General features: G+C 32.0%; 1 protein-coding gene across 1 annotated transcript in view; it reads right to left on the minus strand.

Moving 5' to 3' along the window:
• Nucleotides 1-18,473, minus strand: part of LOC149374067 (low-density lipoprotein receptor-related protein 2-like) — a 645,855-nt gene that overhangs the window by 434,191 nt on the left and 193,191 nt on the right. Inside the window, exon 4 of the mRNA XM_089594970.1 lies at nucleotides 2,066-2,377. Coding sequence (XP_089451096.1) covers nucleotides 2,066-2,377 — 312 coding nt within the window. The remainder of the gene's footprint in view (nucleotides 1-2,065; nucleotides 2,378-18,473) is intronic.

Raw genomic sequence — 18,473 nt, forward strand, 5'->3', positions numbered from 1 at the left:
AATTTAATCGTTTCACATAAATTTGATTTTTAAATGTCACGCATAGCTCCGATTGCAAAACTTTGCACCTGATAGTACCACCTATCGCCCACTAGGTGGCAACTACTAGTTTCTACTAAACAATGCAAGTAAAAAAGTAGTTTACAGTATATAAGAAGGGCTGTGCGACGTCTTGCAATCATCCACCCGGATCACATGATCCAAGCCTGTGCCAGGTTCTTGCTTGACGAGATTTGTGTGGAAGCAGTGGCTAGAGCGATAGTTTCGCACAATGAACACTTATGTATTGAACAAAGCCAAAGTCTCTACGTGTTGACTTTAACTCTACCTACTCTCGCCATCCTTGTCTGCATAACGGGGTATTGTCGTCCACCTACTGTGAGAATCTCACCAATATACTGGCAACTAGCATTCCTGGACTACTGCTGGTCACTACCCTACCGCTCCCAAGTGGCAACAGCTCCAGTAGGGAAAAAGGATTCCAGCAAAAGTGCTTTACATCTCCACGTCCAGAGTCTCTAGCACAGGATGTTTACTACTGCTCTATACTGATTGCTAAACCACCCATCAACGATACCATCTCAAGTAGTGACATCGGGTTCAAGCAGAACTCTGACGCACTACGCCTAGAGACTCCGAACACGGCAATGTGCACCACTTTTCCACACCTACAGTTACAAGCACAGGGTGCTTCTTGCTAGTCGATCTCGACCGCTGATCGATATCCTCGAAGACTACTCCAACCACCCTCAGCTCTCCCTTTCTGTTCAAGGCCACCTTTGAAAGGAAAAAAGCTGTCACTTGTGCAAACGTGAAGTACATCTTAAATTGAGGCACAAAATGAGGAAGTTGATTAGTTCTTATGCTTGTATTAAAGCTGGTTGTCCAAAAATTTTATTTGCATTTCATTAGGGCAATGTCTTTTTGCATTTGTTGCAACAAAGTTCCTCATCACGCGTTACACTCCCCAAGCAAATGGGAGCGTTACTAAAGTGTATGCATGCTGAACGACTTGACACGTTTTTTTCTTAAGCTTTCTTTGTTTGTGTTCGGCCAGTAGCTTTTTTCATCACACAATTTTCACAACACTCACAGCAGAGGCTGTGAATACATGCAAAGTTTAATTCGATTAAGTAGTCTCTTCTAACACTGTATGCGGTTGCGCTGATTGTGAAAGTGTCAATTAGCATGCCATTATTCACATTTTTCTCATTAGCGAAAGAAACTTTGTTCTGACCAGGGTTAAAGAGACCCCTCATAGCAGCTCTTGTTAAATTATGCCTCCAGCATTTTTCAATCTTGCTTTTGAATAAGTCAGCTCATGTGTACTGTTTAATCATTTTAAATAATGTCAAACAAATTTTGAATAGATGCATACGAATAACCTGGAAATTCAAAGTGATCAGTGATCCCTTGGGGGTGAAATGTAAGATGATCAATAAATACATATAAAATGTATTTAAATTTTCTTGCGTTGATTTATTAACGCGCAACGTTTCGCTGACAATATGCGCCAGCCTCATCAAGCGCAGGTACGCGAGAATTCGTAAGTTTGGTTGACTTACTCGTCACCTGTCGTGCTATCGACTGACAAAGTCAACCAAACTTACGAATTCTCGCGTACCTGCGCCTGATGAGGCTGGCGCATATTGTCAGCGAAACGTTGCGCATTATTAAATCAACGCAAGAAAATTTAAATACACTTTACTTGTATTTATTTATTTTTTCACATTTCGCCCCCAATGGATCACTGATCACTTTGACAACAAACCATACGAATAACCATAAAAACGTTTTTAATTGAGTTTGAGATGTCAGTGTAGCTTATATAATTAGTACTGTTATTAAAAGTCACATATATCTAAGATTAGGAACACTGTATCGAAATCAACGATCTTGTAGCTTATAGCTTTATAAATAAAGTCAAAGCATGTGGGCAAGTATAAACCTTTTTTGTGTTCTGAATTAATTTCTGAGTAAACAGTTGAATAACTTTCTCACATGTCAATGTAAGATATTTTAAACATTAAATAAGCGTAAGTTACTTGGACGTTTGTTTACTTACCTTTGCAATTATATCCATCCTCAAGTTTGAATCCAGAGTGGCAGTCACATTTGTAGCCAATGGGTAGGTCATGACATTCTTGTGAACAACCACCGTTATTATGTAAACATTCATTAATTCCGCATAAAGTTGAATTTACGTATTTCAAACTAGTACAATCAAAATTGTTACGACAAAAATCTTCGTGAGAAATACAAGAATGTTCAGAACATTCGTACTCTGTAAATACATCACAATGCTTTAGAGCCGTAGAACAATTAGAGTCATTGACATTATCAGAACAATTAACTTTCTCGTCACATAGCTGATGATCTAGAAATAAGAGTTTCTCAATTACTTGAAAAGGATTAGAGTATTAAGAAAATAAGTGATGATAAACAAATATTACATGTAACTAAATTGGCAAGGACGAACATTTCAATACTTGTAATACTATCCAAAAAAAAGTAAAATTCTTATGATTCTTTAACTGGCAATCAAATAATTTAATCCAATTGCGTAGAATCAATAAGTCTGATTTGAAGTCTTATTTTTTAATTGTTTATTGATAACAGTATAAGCAAGCTTACTTATATTAAAATCATACATTTATTCTTGCAGTTAACAATAGCTATTGCATTTAGCCATTAGGCTTGACTTCATTTATACGTTTCTACTGCATTACTTAAGATACAAGTTAAAATAGTAGATAATCGCCAGCTTGGCATATGACACACTAACACATCTCTATCCGTTCCATTCAGTGAAGACTAACACCACAACGCCTAAGTAACATTTTAAAAGAAAAGTGTACTATAAGTAATAGCAAAGAAGACCTTTGGGCCAACAGCTGGTCCCTAATAAACAAAAATCAAATTTATTCGTTGGTAGAACGGATCTAGCAGTTCTACCCTTTACTTAGAAGTTTCAACAAAACAAATCAGCGTCCACTGACGAACCTGTTTGTGCAATCTTTCAAGTGTCTGTCAAGTTCTGTCACAAGAAACATTAGTAACGTGCCGATAGTAAGGCTGAAAATCTCATAACTAAATGAAAGCAAAGACACATCAATCATATATACCAGATCTGACGTCAATGCCATAAAAATATTCTTGTTAGTACCAAGTTTCATTGTGGATAAAAAGCTGCCCCTATTGAATCAGTCCCAAAATAGCATAACATTACAAACAGTAACTGTAACAACGTTTGATAAAAATAACGTTTTCATGTCTTGTCACTAGAAACACCTTTTTCTTTGTTTTTTAGTTTATTATAGAGACAGAAATATTAGAAAATTTACTTTCAGCTTAAGAATAAGCTAGATTTTGTTATAACATAAGGGATCGAAATAAATAAACTCCTTCGATATTGATCCTTTCCAAATCCAGATAATGGACTATTGGACCCACACTTGATTAATTATACAGATATTGTCAGGGTCAATTGTGCTCACATCTGTGGATCAATAATGGATAAGTTTTAAGTAGGGTACTGGATTACATATTATATCACGTAATACACCTTATGATTATTATACTTCTATAGAATAGAATAGGAATTGATCCAGACTGGATACGTAAGCTGAATGTATGATAAAATATTATGTTTTGTCACTTTGCGCAATAAGTTATAGATCTATAATTATAAATAAAAAGATGTATAATGAAGTTATTGAGAAAGTAAACAAATAAAAACCAATTTTGTTATGGAACACAAAGAACGTATAATTTTGTTTGGAGGAAATTTACATTAATGATAAATTGTTAAACCAGTTTTTCTTAATCACATACATAAATCGTTTACAGCCATTTTTTTAAATCTTATACATAAATCTCAAAAAACCTATTTTCTGAAATGTAACTTGTTAAAGCCATACCATTTTTCATTAATTTTCACTCATAGGCTAAAATTTTTTTGTTCTATTTTTCGATGAATTTTCTATTGTCGTCATCCTTAAAAAAAAGTATTGTTGATGAGAATACCCCAAACCTTTTCATATTTTATTACTTTTAATCGAAGTTTGCATGACAAACAAAAAATTTTTCTTGAAGCAGTCTGCAAAAATAAGATATAGTTCAGTATTCCCTTAATTTTTTTTTATATACATTAGCATACAAAATTGTGTAACAACCTCCAAAAAGCTCATAAAATTTACTTTCACTTAAGACAAGTTTGTCCCCTTTTTTGTGCAGTATGAGCTCTCACAACAGATTTTACTATGAAATTTTGAATACTCTTGATAAATTTGTGCGGGATTCTTGAGTGAGAAAAATGCAACTATAAAAATACTGAGACAGAAATGAAAATAAAAGCAACATTATAGCTACTTGTATTAATGTTGTTAATTAAAGTAAGAACTTACCAGATTATTTTTTATATCTTTTTGTGCCTACAGAGCAGCGACAAAAGGTTCGTAGTCCTCAGCTTTACTCAACTCTAATAAACGTTTGAACTTTTCTCTAAACGAGGTAAGCCTTACCACCCTCTTAGTAGAAACAATTTGCTGTTGTTGTTGTATGGCTATTTGAAGATTTCTTAATTTCAGAATAACGTCAGCTTTATATCAGCTGCATTAAAGCATAGTGTCTGAAGTTTTTTTGTACTCAAAACGCAAACTAAGATCAAAAGTTTTATTATACTTATGCGAATAAGGCTCAAACTCACCCTTATTCGAAGATAAAGCTTCTTTTTATGGATTCTCAGCATCTGAATGAGGTACAGTTTTATTCTATTAAAAAGCTGTAATATTAAGATTTGATGAAAATAAAACATGATATCTACCAAGTATATACCCCCAAAACATATTCTAGATATGGATGTAAGCTTCGTGCGTATATTAAAGCATGCTGGTAAGAAACCGTCTCGTGTCGGCCACAACAGATACTCAACACAAGCCTTATGATAGAGAGAGATAGATAGAAAACGTTGTCGAGCATTGACTCAAAAGATAGAAATTTAAACATAGTTATTTAAGATACTTTATTTAAGATAAATAAAATTAATAGAATTTAATCAGAATTGTTATAAACAATTCTGAGTTTGTGAAATATTAGTAGTTTCAGTGATTGTTGAGAGATCCGTTAAGCAATAGTCTTGATTGTTGATTCTCTTTACTTTAGTCTAGTTAAAAACGTGCTTACTTATAATATTGTACATAGTTGTAAATAATAATAATAAACTCTTTATTTTAGACGAATCTTATCGCTTTGCTCAACTGATTGATTCAAACATTACAAATCAACAATCATTTATTGGGAAAATGGAAAAACTAAAATTCGAATTTTCAATAATTCCAAAGCCAGGAGATAATAAATCAAATATTAATGGTTTAATATCAATTGAAGACACGCATCAAAATCGATGTACACTACCAAAAGAACTATAACCAGCAGGTTTGCATGAAGAATTGACGAAAACTGAAATTTTTAAGATGGTGAAAACTTCTATAAAAAAAAGGTACGAAAAAAGAGCGGTGTGGATAACACTTACTCCTCAATTAGAAAAAATTTATTTTGATAATAAAAACATGCAGTTAAATGGTTATCTACAAGAAAAAGCAGAACTTAAAAAGCCTACAGTCAATACTCAGTACGTACCCAAAACACAAAATAAATTAAATTTAGTGGAAAAATTCTCAATTGAAAAGTTCTCAAAAAGTACAACCAACGTGTCACAATAGATAGATATTTTTAATAAAGAGTATCTTCACTTGGAATTGAATACAGATACAGAAAAAATTAAGATATTAAGACTAATTCTGGATGACTCCTGCAAAGATTGGTATCGCTCAATGCTGATAAAGCACACAGTGGAGTCAGATTGGTCATCGTGGGAACTGAGCTTGACAGAAACATATGCTGATAAAGGTTGGTCCCCAGTTAAGTATGCTATGAATTTTAAGTATCTAAAAGGTTCACTACTAGATTATGCATTGAAAAAAGAAAGATTATTACTAGAAGTGAATAGTTCTATTAACAAATCTATATTGATTGATATAGTTGCCTCTGGCTTACCAAATTCTATAACAGATAAAATAGATAGACAAAAAGTTCAAGAGGTTGATGTTTTTTTAATAATTTAAGCTTGGAACATTTAGTAAAAGATATAATTGATAAAAAAAAATCACTTCCAGTTAAACAAAATTTTAAAAAACAAACCGAAAAAAAAGAGAAAAATCCATGCGAAATTTGTGAATCAAAAGGAAAAAAAATAGATTTTATCCAGAAAATTTATGCTGGTACAACAACAAAAAAAAAAAGTAAGACATATTAACAAATACACTTCTAAATATACAATTATCTAACGAAGATCTAAAGAATCTTCTAACAATACTTTTATTTCAATCAGTGGGGGCAAGTCAAGTTAAAGGGCTTTATGACCCTGGATCAAGAATAACAATAATGAACTCAAAATTAATAAAAGATAAATTTAAGAAAGAAAAAAGAAAATTCAACATAAAAACAATTAGTGGGCAAGGCCAAAGTTATGGTCTGGTAAAATCAAATATAAGAATCAATGGAATAAAGAAAATTATACATGCCTTTGTGTATAAAAATGAAATTTTTAAATATGACCTAATTTTAGGTTTAGATAGTCTAAAAAAATTTGGATTGACTCATGATGAGAATTTAAATATTCAATTTAAACACACAAAAGAAAAAGAAAAAAAAGATAATACGAAAATTAATGATAGATATGAGGTAAATTTTAATGAATTTATCGACACAGAGAAATTTAAGGTAGACACTAGTTACTTAAACGATGAAAGAAAGAAGAAAATATATGATCTAATAGATAATTATAAAGGCATTTTTGCCAAAGATAAATATGATGTCAGAGAAGTAAAAAATGATGAAGCTTTCATAAATCTACAGATAGATAAATATTGCTACAAAAGACCCTACAGATGTACAATTGAAGACAGAAAAGAAATTGAAGACCAAATCTCACAACTTTTGAAATATGGCTTGATCGAAGACTCATACAGTCCCTTTGCAGCACCAGTAATATTATCATTCAAAAAACAAGAAAATAAGAAAAATAGACTGTGCGTGGACTTTACACAACTGAACAAAATAGTTGTTCCACAAGCTCAATCTTTTTCACTGATAGAAGATCTATTAATAAAGACGGTAGGTTGTAAATATTTTACAACACTGGACATAAACTCGGCATTTTGGTCCATTCCTTTAAGAGTTGAAGACAGAAAAAAGACTGGCCTTATTACTCAAGAAGGTCACTACCAGTGGAGATGCCTTCCTTATGGACTAAAAACATCGCCAGCCATCTTTCAAAGAATTTTAGTTAACATAGTAAAAAAATTTAACTTGCAGGAATTTTGTACAAATTATATAGACGACATAGTTATCTTTTCAAAAACATTTGAGGAACATTTGAAACATATAGAACTTCTCCTAGATGCAATAAAAAAAGAAGCTTTACACTTAAAATTTACAAAATGCAAATTTGCCAAAGATGAAGTAAAATATTTGGGGCATTTAATAAAAAACGACACAGTAATACCACTTAAAGATAATATAAAGTCCATAAAAGACTTTAAAACACCAGAAAGCAAGAAAAACATTAGACAATTCCTAGAAAAAATTAACTTTGAAAGAAAATATGTGCCAAAAATTACAGAAATACTCGATCCTATACATGCGCAGCTAAGAAAAACAGTAAAAAAATTTACCTGGCCAACCGAATGTGAAATCGCTTTCAATAAAATCAAAAATATTTTAAGTCGGAGCCGATCTTAGCAATTTTTAACCCAAAATCAAAAATTTATTTATTCACAGATGCTAGCATTAAGGGTCTTGGAGCTATACTCAAACAACCACAAGAAAACGGTGACATGAAACCAGTGGGATATTTCTCGAAGAAATTAAATGAATCACAAAAAAAGAAAAAAGCAATCTTCTTGGAATGCCTAGCCATCAAGGAAAGCATAAAGTTCTGGCAACACTGGCTGATTGGAAGATTTTTCACAATCTACAGCGACCACAAACCCTTGGAAAACTTAAACTTCAGAAATAGACCAGATGAAGAATTGGGAGACATGATACACTAAATATCCCAATACAACTGCGATATTAAATATAACTCTGGAAAAGATAATGGAGAGGCAGACTTTTTAAGTCGAAACCCAGTTTTAGAACCTGAAGAAAATTTAGAAGATGTGTTAATAACAGCAAATAATGTAACAATAAATTCCATATCATTACAAAAAATAATAGACGACCAAAAAAAAATGAAAGAATAATGCGAAACACAAGTAAACTTTTACAAGAAAATGGAGTCTACGACAAAAAGATCAAAGGAAAAGAAAAAATAATATTAAGTGAAAAATACAGTAAAACCTTAATACAACGCATACACAATGACTATGGCCACGCAGGTACAGATCAAATTGCACGCAAAATAAACTTGTTCTACATGGCACCAAATTTAAGAAAAAACATTCAACACATACGTAATTGTGACATATGTATAAAAAATAAAACAAGACTAAACAAAAATTATGGTCTTATGTCACACCTGGGTCCAGCAGAAAGACCGTTCCAAATAATGTCTCTGGACACTATCGGTGGGTTTGGTGGACAAAGATCAACAAAAAAATATCTACACCTACTGGAAGACCATTTCACTAGTTATGCATACATTTAAGGCTCAAAAAACCAAACAGCAAAAGACTTTATAAACCTGTTAAATAAAGTCCCACCCGACGAAAAAATAGAAATTATACTAGCGGACCAATACCCTGGTATAAGTTCAAAAGAACTTGAAAAGTATGTGAAAGAACGGGGGGCCAAAGTAATCTTTACAGCCGTGGACGCTCCGTTTTCTAATGGGCTAAACAAGAGACTAAACCAAACACTGGTGAACAAGATACGTTGCAACATAAACGAAAAAACTAAGAAAATAGCCTGGTCGACAGTGGCGAAGGAATGCAGAAAAAAATATAACGAAACAGACCATTCGGTCACAGGTTTCTCACCTGAGTACTTACTGAATAGAGAACAAACCGATGTGCTGCCACCAGAGCTAAAAAACAACGAGACATACAAAAAAAACTTAGAAATAGACAGAAACCAGGCACTACTTCGAACACGAAAGTCTCATAACTACAATAAATCATTATACGACAAAAGCAGAATAAACTACAGGTTTAAAGAGAGTGACATGGTCTACCTAATGAACAAAAATAAACTGAATAGGAAAAAATTGGAAGAAATTAGAACCGGCTCTTTCAAAATAGAGAAGAAAATATCAGACTCGATATACAGGATCGACACAAACAACAAAAAGACTACAAAAGGTTTATACCACATTACGAAGCTCATTCCTATGGAGATGTGACCCAACGTCAATTCCACATAAAAAAAAAAAGAATTAACGTCCTAGGGGGGGAGATGTAAGCTTCGTGCGTAAATTAAAGCATGCTGGTAAGAAACCGTCTCGTGTCTGCCACAACAGATACTCGACACGAGCCTTATGATGGAGAGAGATAGATAGAAAAAATTGTCAAGTATTGACTCAAGAGACAGAAATTTAAACATAGTTATTTAAGATACTTTATTTAAGATAAATAAAATCAATAGAATTTAATCAGAATTGTTATAAACAATTCTGAGTTTGTGAAATATTAGTAGTTTCAGTGATTGTTGAGAGATCCGTTAAGCAATAGTCTTGATTGTTGATTCTCTTTACTTTAGTCTAGTTAAAAACGTGCTTACTTATAATATTGTACATAGTTGTAAATAATAATAATAAACTCTTTATTTTAGACGAATCTTATCGCTTTGCTTAACTGATTTATTCAAACATTACATGGATTCTAATATTTTTCATAGACTGTCATCAAAAATAATTAGAAATGGTTCATAAGTATTGTAATTTTATACGTTTCTTTTACAAAGACTGTAAGGTACCATTCAAGTTATTTCTGGGAATAACGACAGGCTCTTCGAGAGACTTGCATATAATCTTTTGACTACGCATTACTACTTCTTGCAGCCTGGGCACCTCGAATAACTTTTCTACAGGTCCAGACTTTTTTCTTAACATGTGCTTTCTGAACTTAACCTTGGTAAGCAACATCAACGAGCTTTTATGTTTTAAAAATGTTTTAAGAAATAGACATGTATATAAAACAGAAATATAATAGTCTACTATGGCGGATTTCTTACCATACTTTCCAAAAATTTCGCCAAGATAAGGTTCTCGTGTCTCTGAAGGAGAGCTATTCATTTTTATTAGATCAATAATAAAATGCAAACTTTCTCTGGTGAAAGCGGGTTTTTAGTATGAAAAAAAAGTTTATCTTAAATAATAAGACAGTACAAGATGAGTAAAATGAACATCAGATTTTTTCGATCTTTTATTTTACTTGTGATCTTTCCTATCAAGTCTTTGTTTTATACCCTTATTTATGAACATTAGAATTAATTAATGTAGAGTACGAATTTTTAGTATGCTTGACCTAGAATCATGAAAAGCCCATTTTCAACGTAGAAAAAGCATACTTAATTGAGATTTCAGCCTGCTTCATTTTGTATTGAACAAAAGAGTAAGCCCTTTACACTTATTCGACGCTTTCATAATTACTGTTGGTAATTTTTTTCACTTAGTACAATGCTGCTGCTTTTGACTGTGCTAAAGCTGCCAAATCTTATGTTGAACTAAGACTGAGATACATTTAGCTTTGTGATAATGTCGATAAGTATATCTACTTAAATGTCATACTTGGTGTTATAATTTATGTATGTATCTTTATACAACTTTGTTATTTACAACTTAGAATTTTCCTAGAAGTAGTAGGCTTTATTAAGTATATAATAAAGAGTGATAAACATGGGAAAATTTGAAAGCTTCTCCATGAATTTCAAGAATTTTAGCTTTTATTTCAACATGAGAAAATTGTAAAATACTTAAGTTAATGTTTTTTATTCATAAAATCTAATTATTTTTTGTCATTATTGTACTATTTGAATCTTTACTAGTAAATTTACATTTTCTGCGTTTTAAGCAAATTTCATTAAATCCACAGTTATTTTTGATGTTCCAAATAGTTTTAGTATCGTCTAGTGATAAAATTGTTGGCTTATTGCTTTGACTTAATTGTTTGCTTACTTGCTCAAGGGGGTAATGGCCACTACGCACCATCCTCTTAAGTGAATGTAGCTCAGTCTTAAAGCTATACGTTAGTTAATTATTCAGCAGGCAATCTATTCCTTTAACGTCATTACTTACATGTATTTATGAATGTTTATTCTGGATCAAGGAATGTAATCCGTACAAAGTGCAGCATAATTTAACAAAAGTAATTAAATAAGCACAAGCATGGTTTATTTTCTTTTTATACAGTTTCCTTAAATGCAAAATTCTGCAAGCAATGCTTACTAATAAAAAATGATAATACAATTTTTGTGGCTGTATATTTTCAAGTATAACATAGCCAGCGTATAACACAAAAAATCTATACTTTGTCGCCTTCCACAGCCCCATTTTCACAAGGGTTCCAGCATCTCTTTAGAAGTCATCTGGAGTTGGATTACTTAAATTGGTTAGAATTGCTTATCCTTAAAGGGTAGTAAAGAAATTTTTTATTATACTTAGACATCCAACATGCATAAAATAAAACAACAAATGGCTCACCACATCTGTTTTTTAAAATATTTGTAAAGATAAATACTTGATAAAGATAAATTCTAAAGATAAACCCAAGATGATGTTAAATGTTTGTTTTATCAACAAAAGCATAGAATGTCCTTAAATGACTATCTATTTCTGGGAAAGCTATCATTGAAAAAAAAATAACGCTTTAAAGTCAACATTAAAGCGTTATTTAAAAGCTGGTTCTTTGAGTTATTTGGGCTTAAATAAATTTATAAGCTGATTTTTAATTCCTAGGTATATCAGTTTACATAAGCTGTTGGTAGAATTTTCAGTACTTGTTATGTTAACGGCTCTTTTTTTTCATTTAAAAAAAGTCTTATATGACAACAACAATGTAGGTACTATACCGTTCAACTTTTTTGGTAAAAAATCTATGTGACTATTTAGAACTTAAAAATTTGTAGTATATTTTGTCGAGATTTAAATAATGTTACTCTTACTAAAATAACTAATATCAATTGCACCATCCTTTAGTGCATCCTTTTTTTATAATTTTAGTTGTATCACTTACTTACACGCAGTGATTGAGTACTATACCATGGTTGACAGTAGATGAGCCTAGCGATTCCAAAAAAAATTTTTTCTAACAAACTCACTTTCATTACTAGTGCAATTCATGTCTGATATAGATTTTTTAACAGGACACGGGTCTTCAAGGAGAAAACTTATTAGATTCTTGGACTTTTCATTAAACTACTTTTTCACGAATTTCTCGTTTTCGTTCTGTAGTAAACACTGTTTTTCATTATTTTGATGAACGCTTATCTCACATTTTCAGAATAAAATAATCTTCTCACAGTCTTAAACTTTTAACACTGGATAGTTACTACTTTGAGGTTCAAAATATCTTCTTTTCCTTAAGTACGTCTTTGAAATGGCACTTACGGCAATTCACTTTTGCGAAAACATTTTTAAAAAAATTATGATTGGCTCTCTATTTTATTATTATTTTACATTATACAAATGAATTGACGTAAACATTAAAGTAGACAATTTCACCCAGAATAGGCATATCACGTAATATAATCCAGTAACCTAGTTCAAACAAATACATTATGGATCCACAAGTGTGATCACAATGGACCCAGACTCGTTCCGTATAATGGATCCAGTTTGGATCCAATAGTTAATATACTGTAACTTAGTTTCTATTTGAATTGTCAACTAACAGACACAGTCAACCAAACCTGCGCTTGATAAAAACTACTTTAGTATATTCATAAGTAACGCAGCAGTAACATACGATAAGAGTCTGTTTTCTGATGGCTGTAAACGCACCAGAGAAGAGCCAGTAGGAATAAGAATCTCTCCTTAAAATCTCGTGTCTTGAAATTTAGATGACATGAAAAATTTCCTCAATTTAGATTTTAGTGATAATATTTTCCAGATAACAACAGAAGAAAGAATTAGAAATATTACAAAAAAAATTTTTTGGCATTACAAGTTATAATTAACTTTGCCAAGTAGTAAAAGAAAATTCACATCTGTTTTATATCAAAGTCGATGCTGCTCCGTGTACATCGTATGTATAATATTCGATACTAACACTTGACGATAAACTTGCTTTCACTAAGCAACATGGATACTCTGCTGCTCTACACACGAATGTTAGAGATCAGATCAATAAATTATTATAAGAAGTAGCCCTTAGTGACTCTTCTAACCCATACAATAGTCTACTTTGAATTGTTTCCAGAAAGCAAGGATTAAATAAAGAGAAAAGACATTGTCTTATAAAAGATGACACAAAAATGAACGGTGAAACTATCCCTGATGCTTACCTATTTCGTAATATTTCAGAAGTATTAAAGTTAAATAATAGCTCAAAAATTTTTTTTGGTACTCGATCTAGCTAACGAATTTTATTTAATTGTAGTATCTCTAGTAGATTGAAACAGAATAGCTTTCACTACTCCCTATAGACATAAAGAGTATTTAGTCATAATGTTTGGATTGTGCAAAGCACCAGTTATAAAAGCTAATTATGAATCACCACCAAGACAATTATTATCTACCTGATAAAGATTATATGGATGAATATATATATATATACTATGGTCAATTTCTATCATGTAAGCCTACCTATAGAATAACAGATGAAAATAACCATTCTACTTGCGAATTGCACCTTTATACCAAATTCACAGTAGAAGCCCTAAGAAAATATGAAATTTTGTTAAATGACTTTGAAAAATCTTATTGCACAAAGATCAAATATACTCAGGAATTATAACATTCTACTAGAAACCCTCTCATACTCCGACCATTATTACGATCCAATATCCTAACATTAAGTGGATGACGTACCGTTTATTCTTGCAACGTCACCCTATACAAAGTTAACATGATCAAACTTAATTTGACCTACATTTACAAACCAGAATTAACATTAACCTATCCACACTACTATTCCAGGATATGATTTCTCGTACTATAACCAATACTTGACTTAGGAAGAGAAGAACAAACATACGTTACACAAAGGGGTGAATCAAAGGACCCCTTGTCATTATAAAATATTGGAGAAATACTGAGAAATATCGCAAACCATAAAAAAAAAAAAATCTCTAGAAAAAATTCACCTTTCAGCATTGGGAGGAAACTTAATTATTACAGTCATCATACTAATAACTTATCATACATCCATAAGCTGGTTACAAAAAATCCAAAGCCAAAAAACTCATTCACTGAATCATCCAATATCCCTTCACGAAAAGGCAACCATCAGCACAGTTACCTATTGAAAAAGGACGACTGCAAACAGAACATGATCGCAAAATTTTTATAACCTCAGCAAGATCAACAAGGTATCTTCACTAATTCAAAGAAGACACCTTCCCAAGAATGTTGAAAAAGTTGACGCTCACGTATCAAATGGTGAAGCATCACTTATAAGTAACCACATTACATTATCAACATAAGAAATGTAGTAGACCCAGCTACACAAGTACACCTTATAAGTATTTTTCCTTTATTTCTCTTCAATCTCTCTTTTCCTTTTTTTTATTCTCTTTTCTCCCTTTTCGTTCAGCTGAATTTTATGTATAATTTTTTTGTTTTTTCTTTCTCTTACTTATCTTTTATTGTATAAACAAGGGCTATGAATCGTTATTAAGTATGTTTACTAAAAAGTTAAGACCTTTTTTTTTGCATTACTATCCAAGGGAAAATCAGGGTAACTTAATTGAAACTAAAATCATTACCATATAGATAGTTTATTTAATACAAAAAAGATCGTAGTACTTAACGTTATTTTTTATTCATTTTTAAAAAATACTATTGGCTTTTTCATTAGGTTGCATACCCGCACTCAATATTTTCCAATGTAAGACTTAAAAAGTAACATAATTTTCAGAAATTTATATCTCTAGCAAGGTGTTAAAAACCCCTTTGGCAAGAGTAAATCAAGACACAAGGCGATGTAAATGCTCCCTGAAATCTTTTCCGATCTTTGTAAAATCTAAAAGAGACTATGTTCACACACACCTTTGCGTACTTTTAGCAACCACCATGTCCTTTGAGCCTATAAGAAAAACAAAGTCCAATCTATTATTGATTTGAACAAAATAATTATAACTCATTTCACAACTATTATAGTATATTACGTACCTAGGCCAGAAAGTGGGGCTATTACTGACCACACTATATTTTCACGGTAATGCACGGTCGATAGTTGTCCCACTTTTTGGCCGGGGTACATATGCTTTTTTTCCTTACACCTCCACCAAAAGTTCGACACAATAATTCAGATGATTTGTACTCATTGTTGTACTCATATTAATAATTTTTGTAACCTCTACCTCTGCACTGTAAGCTGCAGCCCTGCACTGTATGCAGTGGCCACGATCCTGTGACAGTCAATCATTTCATTTAAAAGTTAATTTATGCTGATGTTTTTTATTCATTTACGATATTATTTAGATGCCTTTTACATAAACAAAATTGAAATAATTTGCTAACAAACCTTTGTTTTGCTTATGTTACTTACATGCATCAAATTATTTTCTGGGTTGCATAGACTGTAAAGGTTATACGTCTGTTAGCCCTATATGTACATAATTCAACGTCTGATACTGCTACTGCAGCTGCTGCTCCTCCTCACATAATATGTAACTATATATAACTGCGCACGTGGTTTTGCGCGTATAAGGCAGGACTGATATGAGGTTTTTTCTAGCTCAAAATCCGGTCAGATGCAATGAATTTTCGGCACAGATGTTAGGAAAAATGTATAACCCATTTAATTTTGAACTCTCGTTAACAAGAGCAAGATCGTTTTAAATGCCTCTGCCTTACATTCTAAGAGCCACCACAACCCTTAAATATCGCTCTTTGACTTAATAACTTAGGCTTATCCAGCAATTGCAGTGTACCATAGACCTTCCATTAACATATCTTGACTCTACTTTAGGTTTCACTGATAAATTCATGGCAAGCAAAAAAGTTCTACTACCTAAAATATAAAACAAAATGTATTTATTATACAACACAACTCTTACTTGATTATCGATAACCTTGTCTTTAACTACTTACTCCAAAATAGACTAAGCCATTCTGCCTCGGGTACACTGGCTTTAAGGGTTTTTGGTTATCAAATTTTACATCGACATCCACCTCACAGCACAATTCATTCCGCATCCAATTTGAAAACCTTTCTTCTCAGGTGTACTCAAATAACCCAAACTAAAAAAAATAACAATATATAGATTTATATAATGCATAGGTCTCACACAATAACTAATATTATAATTTTAACAACTGACTAAAACAGTCGGCTCTCGATAATACATGTTAAAAAACACCTCCACATTCAAAAACACACATAAAACCAAATTGAAATTGTTTTTCATGACACTTACCTTACAAAACTGCATATCAGCAACAATTTGATAACGCTAAACATAAAAGTAACTTCGTCTATACGTAATAAAGCATTCTTCTTCTCTTACTTCTGCTTTTTTACTACATCGAACGGAAATGAGTTCTTTCAATTTTATTTAATGAACAGCTAAGTTTCACCAATATAATAAGCTAATGTTTGTTTTTTACTGTATTATCGTCGTTGGAAATGTACATTTGTAATAAGCTAACGAATCTATACTATATGAGTCACTTTGACAACAGTAATGTAAAGAAATTTATTTAGTAGTTATAATATTAATAAATCAATAAATATCAATTGAATTACTTTCGAAACTTGAACTCTTTCCAAAATAGTTAGATGTAAGCAGTGTCTAAGATTAGTTACCAATAGATATCTTAATTTTGAATAAATTTTCGTAAAAATCAATATCAGTAGTTAAATAAAGTTTTATTGCCTTACTGTATTATGTACAACATACAAGTATAGTACAAATCGTACGTACGTGCGTGACCATCAACGGAGGATGTTACGTTTTGATGATGTTTTCCCACACTGATTTTCAACAACGCTTAGTTTGACACAAGTGCAGTGTAAATTTTTGACAAAGAAGTACAGTGGAAACTATGCATAAAAGCTTGCAAGGAGCATCTTTTTAGACCTATAAAACTAGAATGACAATAACCCTCATAGTGTTAAATCGCAATTTTTTGCTAATAAAAGCGTGATAGCAATACTACAGTATCTTCTCTTACTTCATTTCGATGAAGCGTTTCGGATCCTGCAGTAATGTTGCATAAAACATCAACGCCAGTAGTATACTTCATGAAATGCAAAGCATCCACGCTTACTGCATAAATTTATCTATAAAAAATATGATCGATAAGTAAAGAATACAGCAACTCTCTTATAACTTTACTTTATAGATAATCAACACGCTTAGCAACCAATCCGCTACCAATTTGCTTCAGCTTACAGATGTATACTGACCATATTAACTCTAGTTACAGTACAGGAACAACTGCCATACCATGTAATACCTCAAAAAGAAGAAGAAAAAAGAGCTGACCAACTACTTTAAATCAGTTTACTACATAAATCACGATACCGTAAAGTGCAAGCATTAGTCTTTCTAAACTAAGCAAAAATTGTGAACATGAAGTCACTACTTTCAACTTGCGTAGCACAGCATTATTCACAATAAATTCAGCATGTAGGATATGCAACAGCAAAACCGCAAGAAATAAGACCTTATAACATTTGAATTTCATTGTTTCATATGTATACATAAATGTTTATCCCAAGGTTTTTATTACTGTGACTACAAAAATGTGTGTATATAAATACATTTTTTAAGTACTTGACATGGGTTCAACTGTTGTCACTCATATGATTGCCAAGGACGGCAATTATCTAAGGGGGGAGAGGCATGTGACATCCTGTCATACACTTAATATTTATTACTTTCAAATATATAGTTCCGTTCTAAGATTCTTAAATGCGAATAATCACTTATCTTCATATATGGAGCTATTAACCTGCTTTTGCATTAGCGTGACAAATAACTCACTTCTTTTGTGACAAGTTGCTATCACAAAACTTGCACTACGTGTGCAATTTCAAAGAATCTTCTAGAGTGCTTATCTTGTAACATTACTTTGCACTACTATATCTAAAAATGTGAGCAATCAAGAATTTCAACAATCTTTGCTACGTATATCCATTAGATATATCATACATAATTTTGATAGCAACTCGTACTTAGTGTAACATCCAAGAGATCAGCAGCTTTAATCATCAATCACTGTATAACTATTGCACCACAATGAAACTCGGGTTGATCGACAGTAATTAGGTTATTCTCTGATTGGTTGGTTGGTTCCCTGTCCT

This window comes from Copidosoma floridanum, unplaced genomic scaffold, assembly GCF_036245765.1.
Source record: "Copidosoma floridanum isolate Cflo_tuat_1 unplaced genomic scaffold, Cflo_Japanese_pri ptg000022l, whole genome shotgun sequence".
In the NCBI taxonomy this organism is placed as follows: Eukaryota; Metazoa; Arthropoda; class Insecta; order Hymenoptera; family Encyrtidae; genus Copidosoma; species Copidosoma floridanum.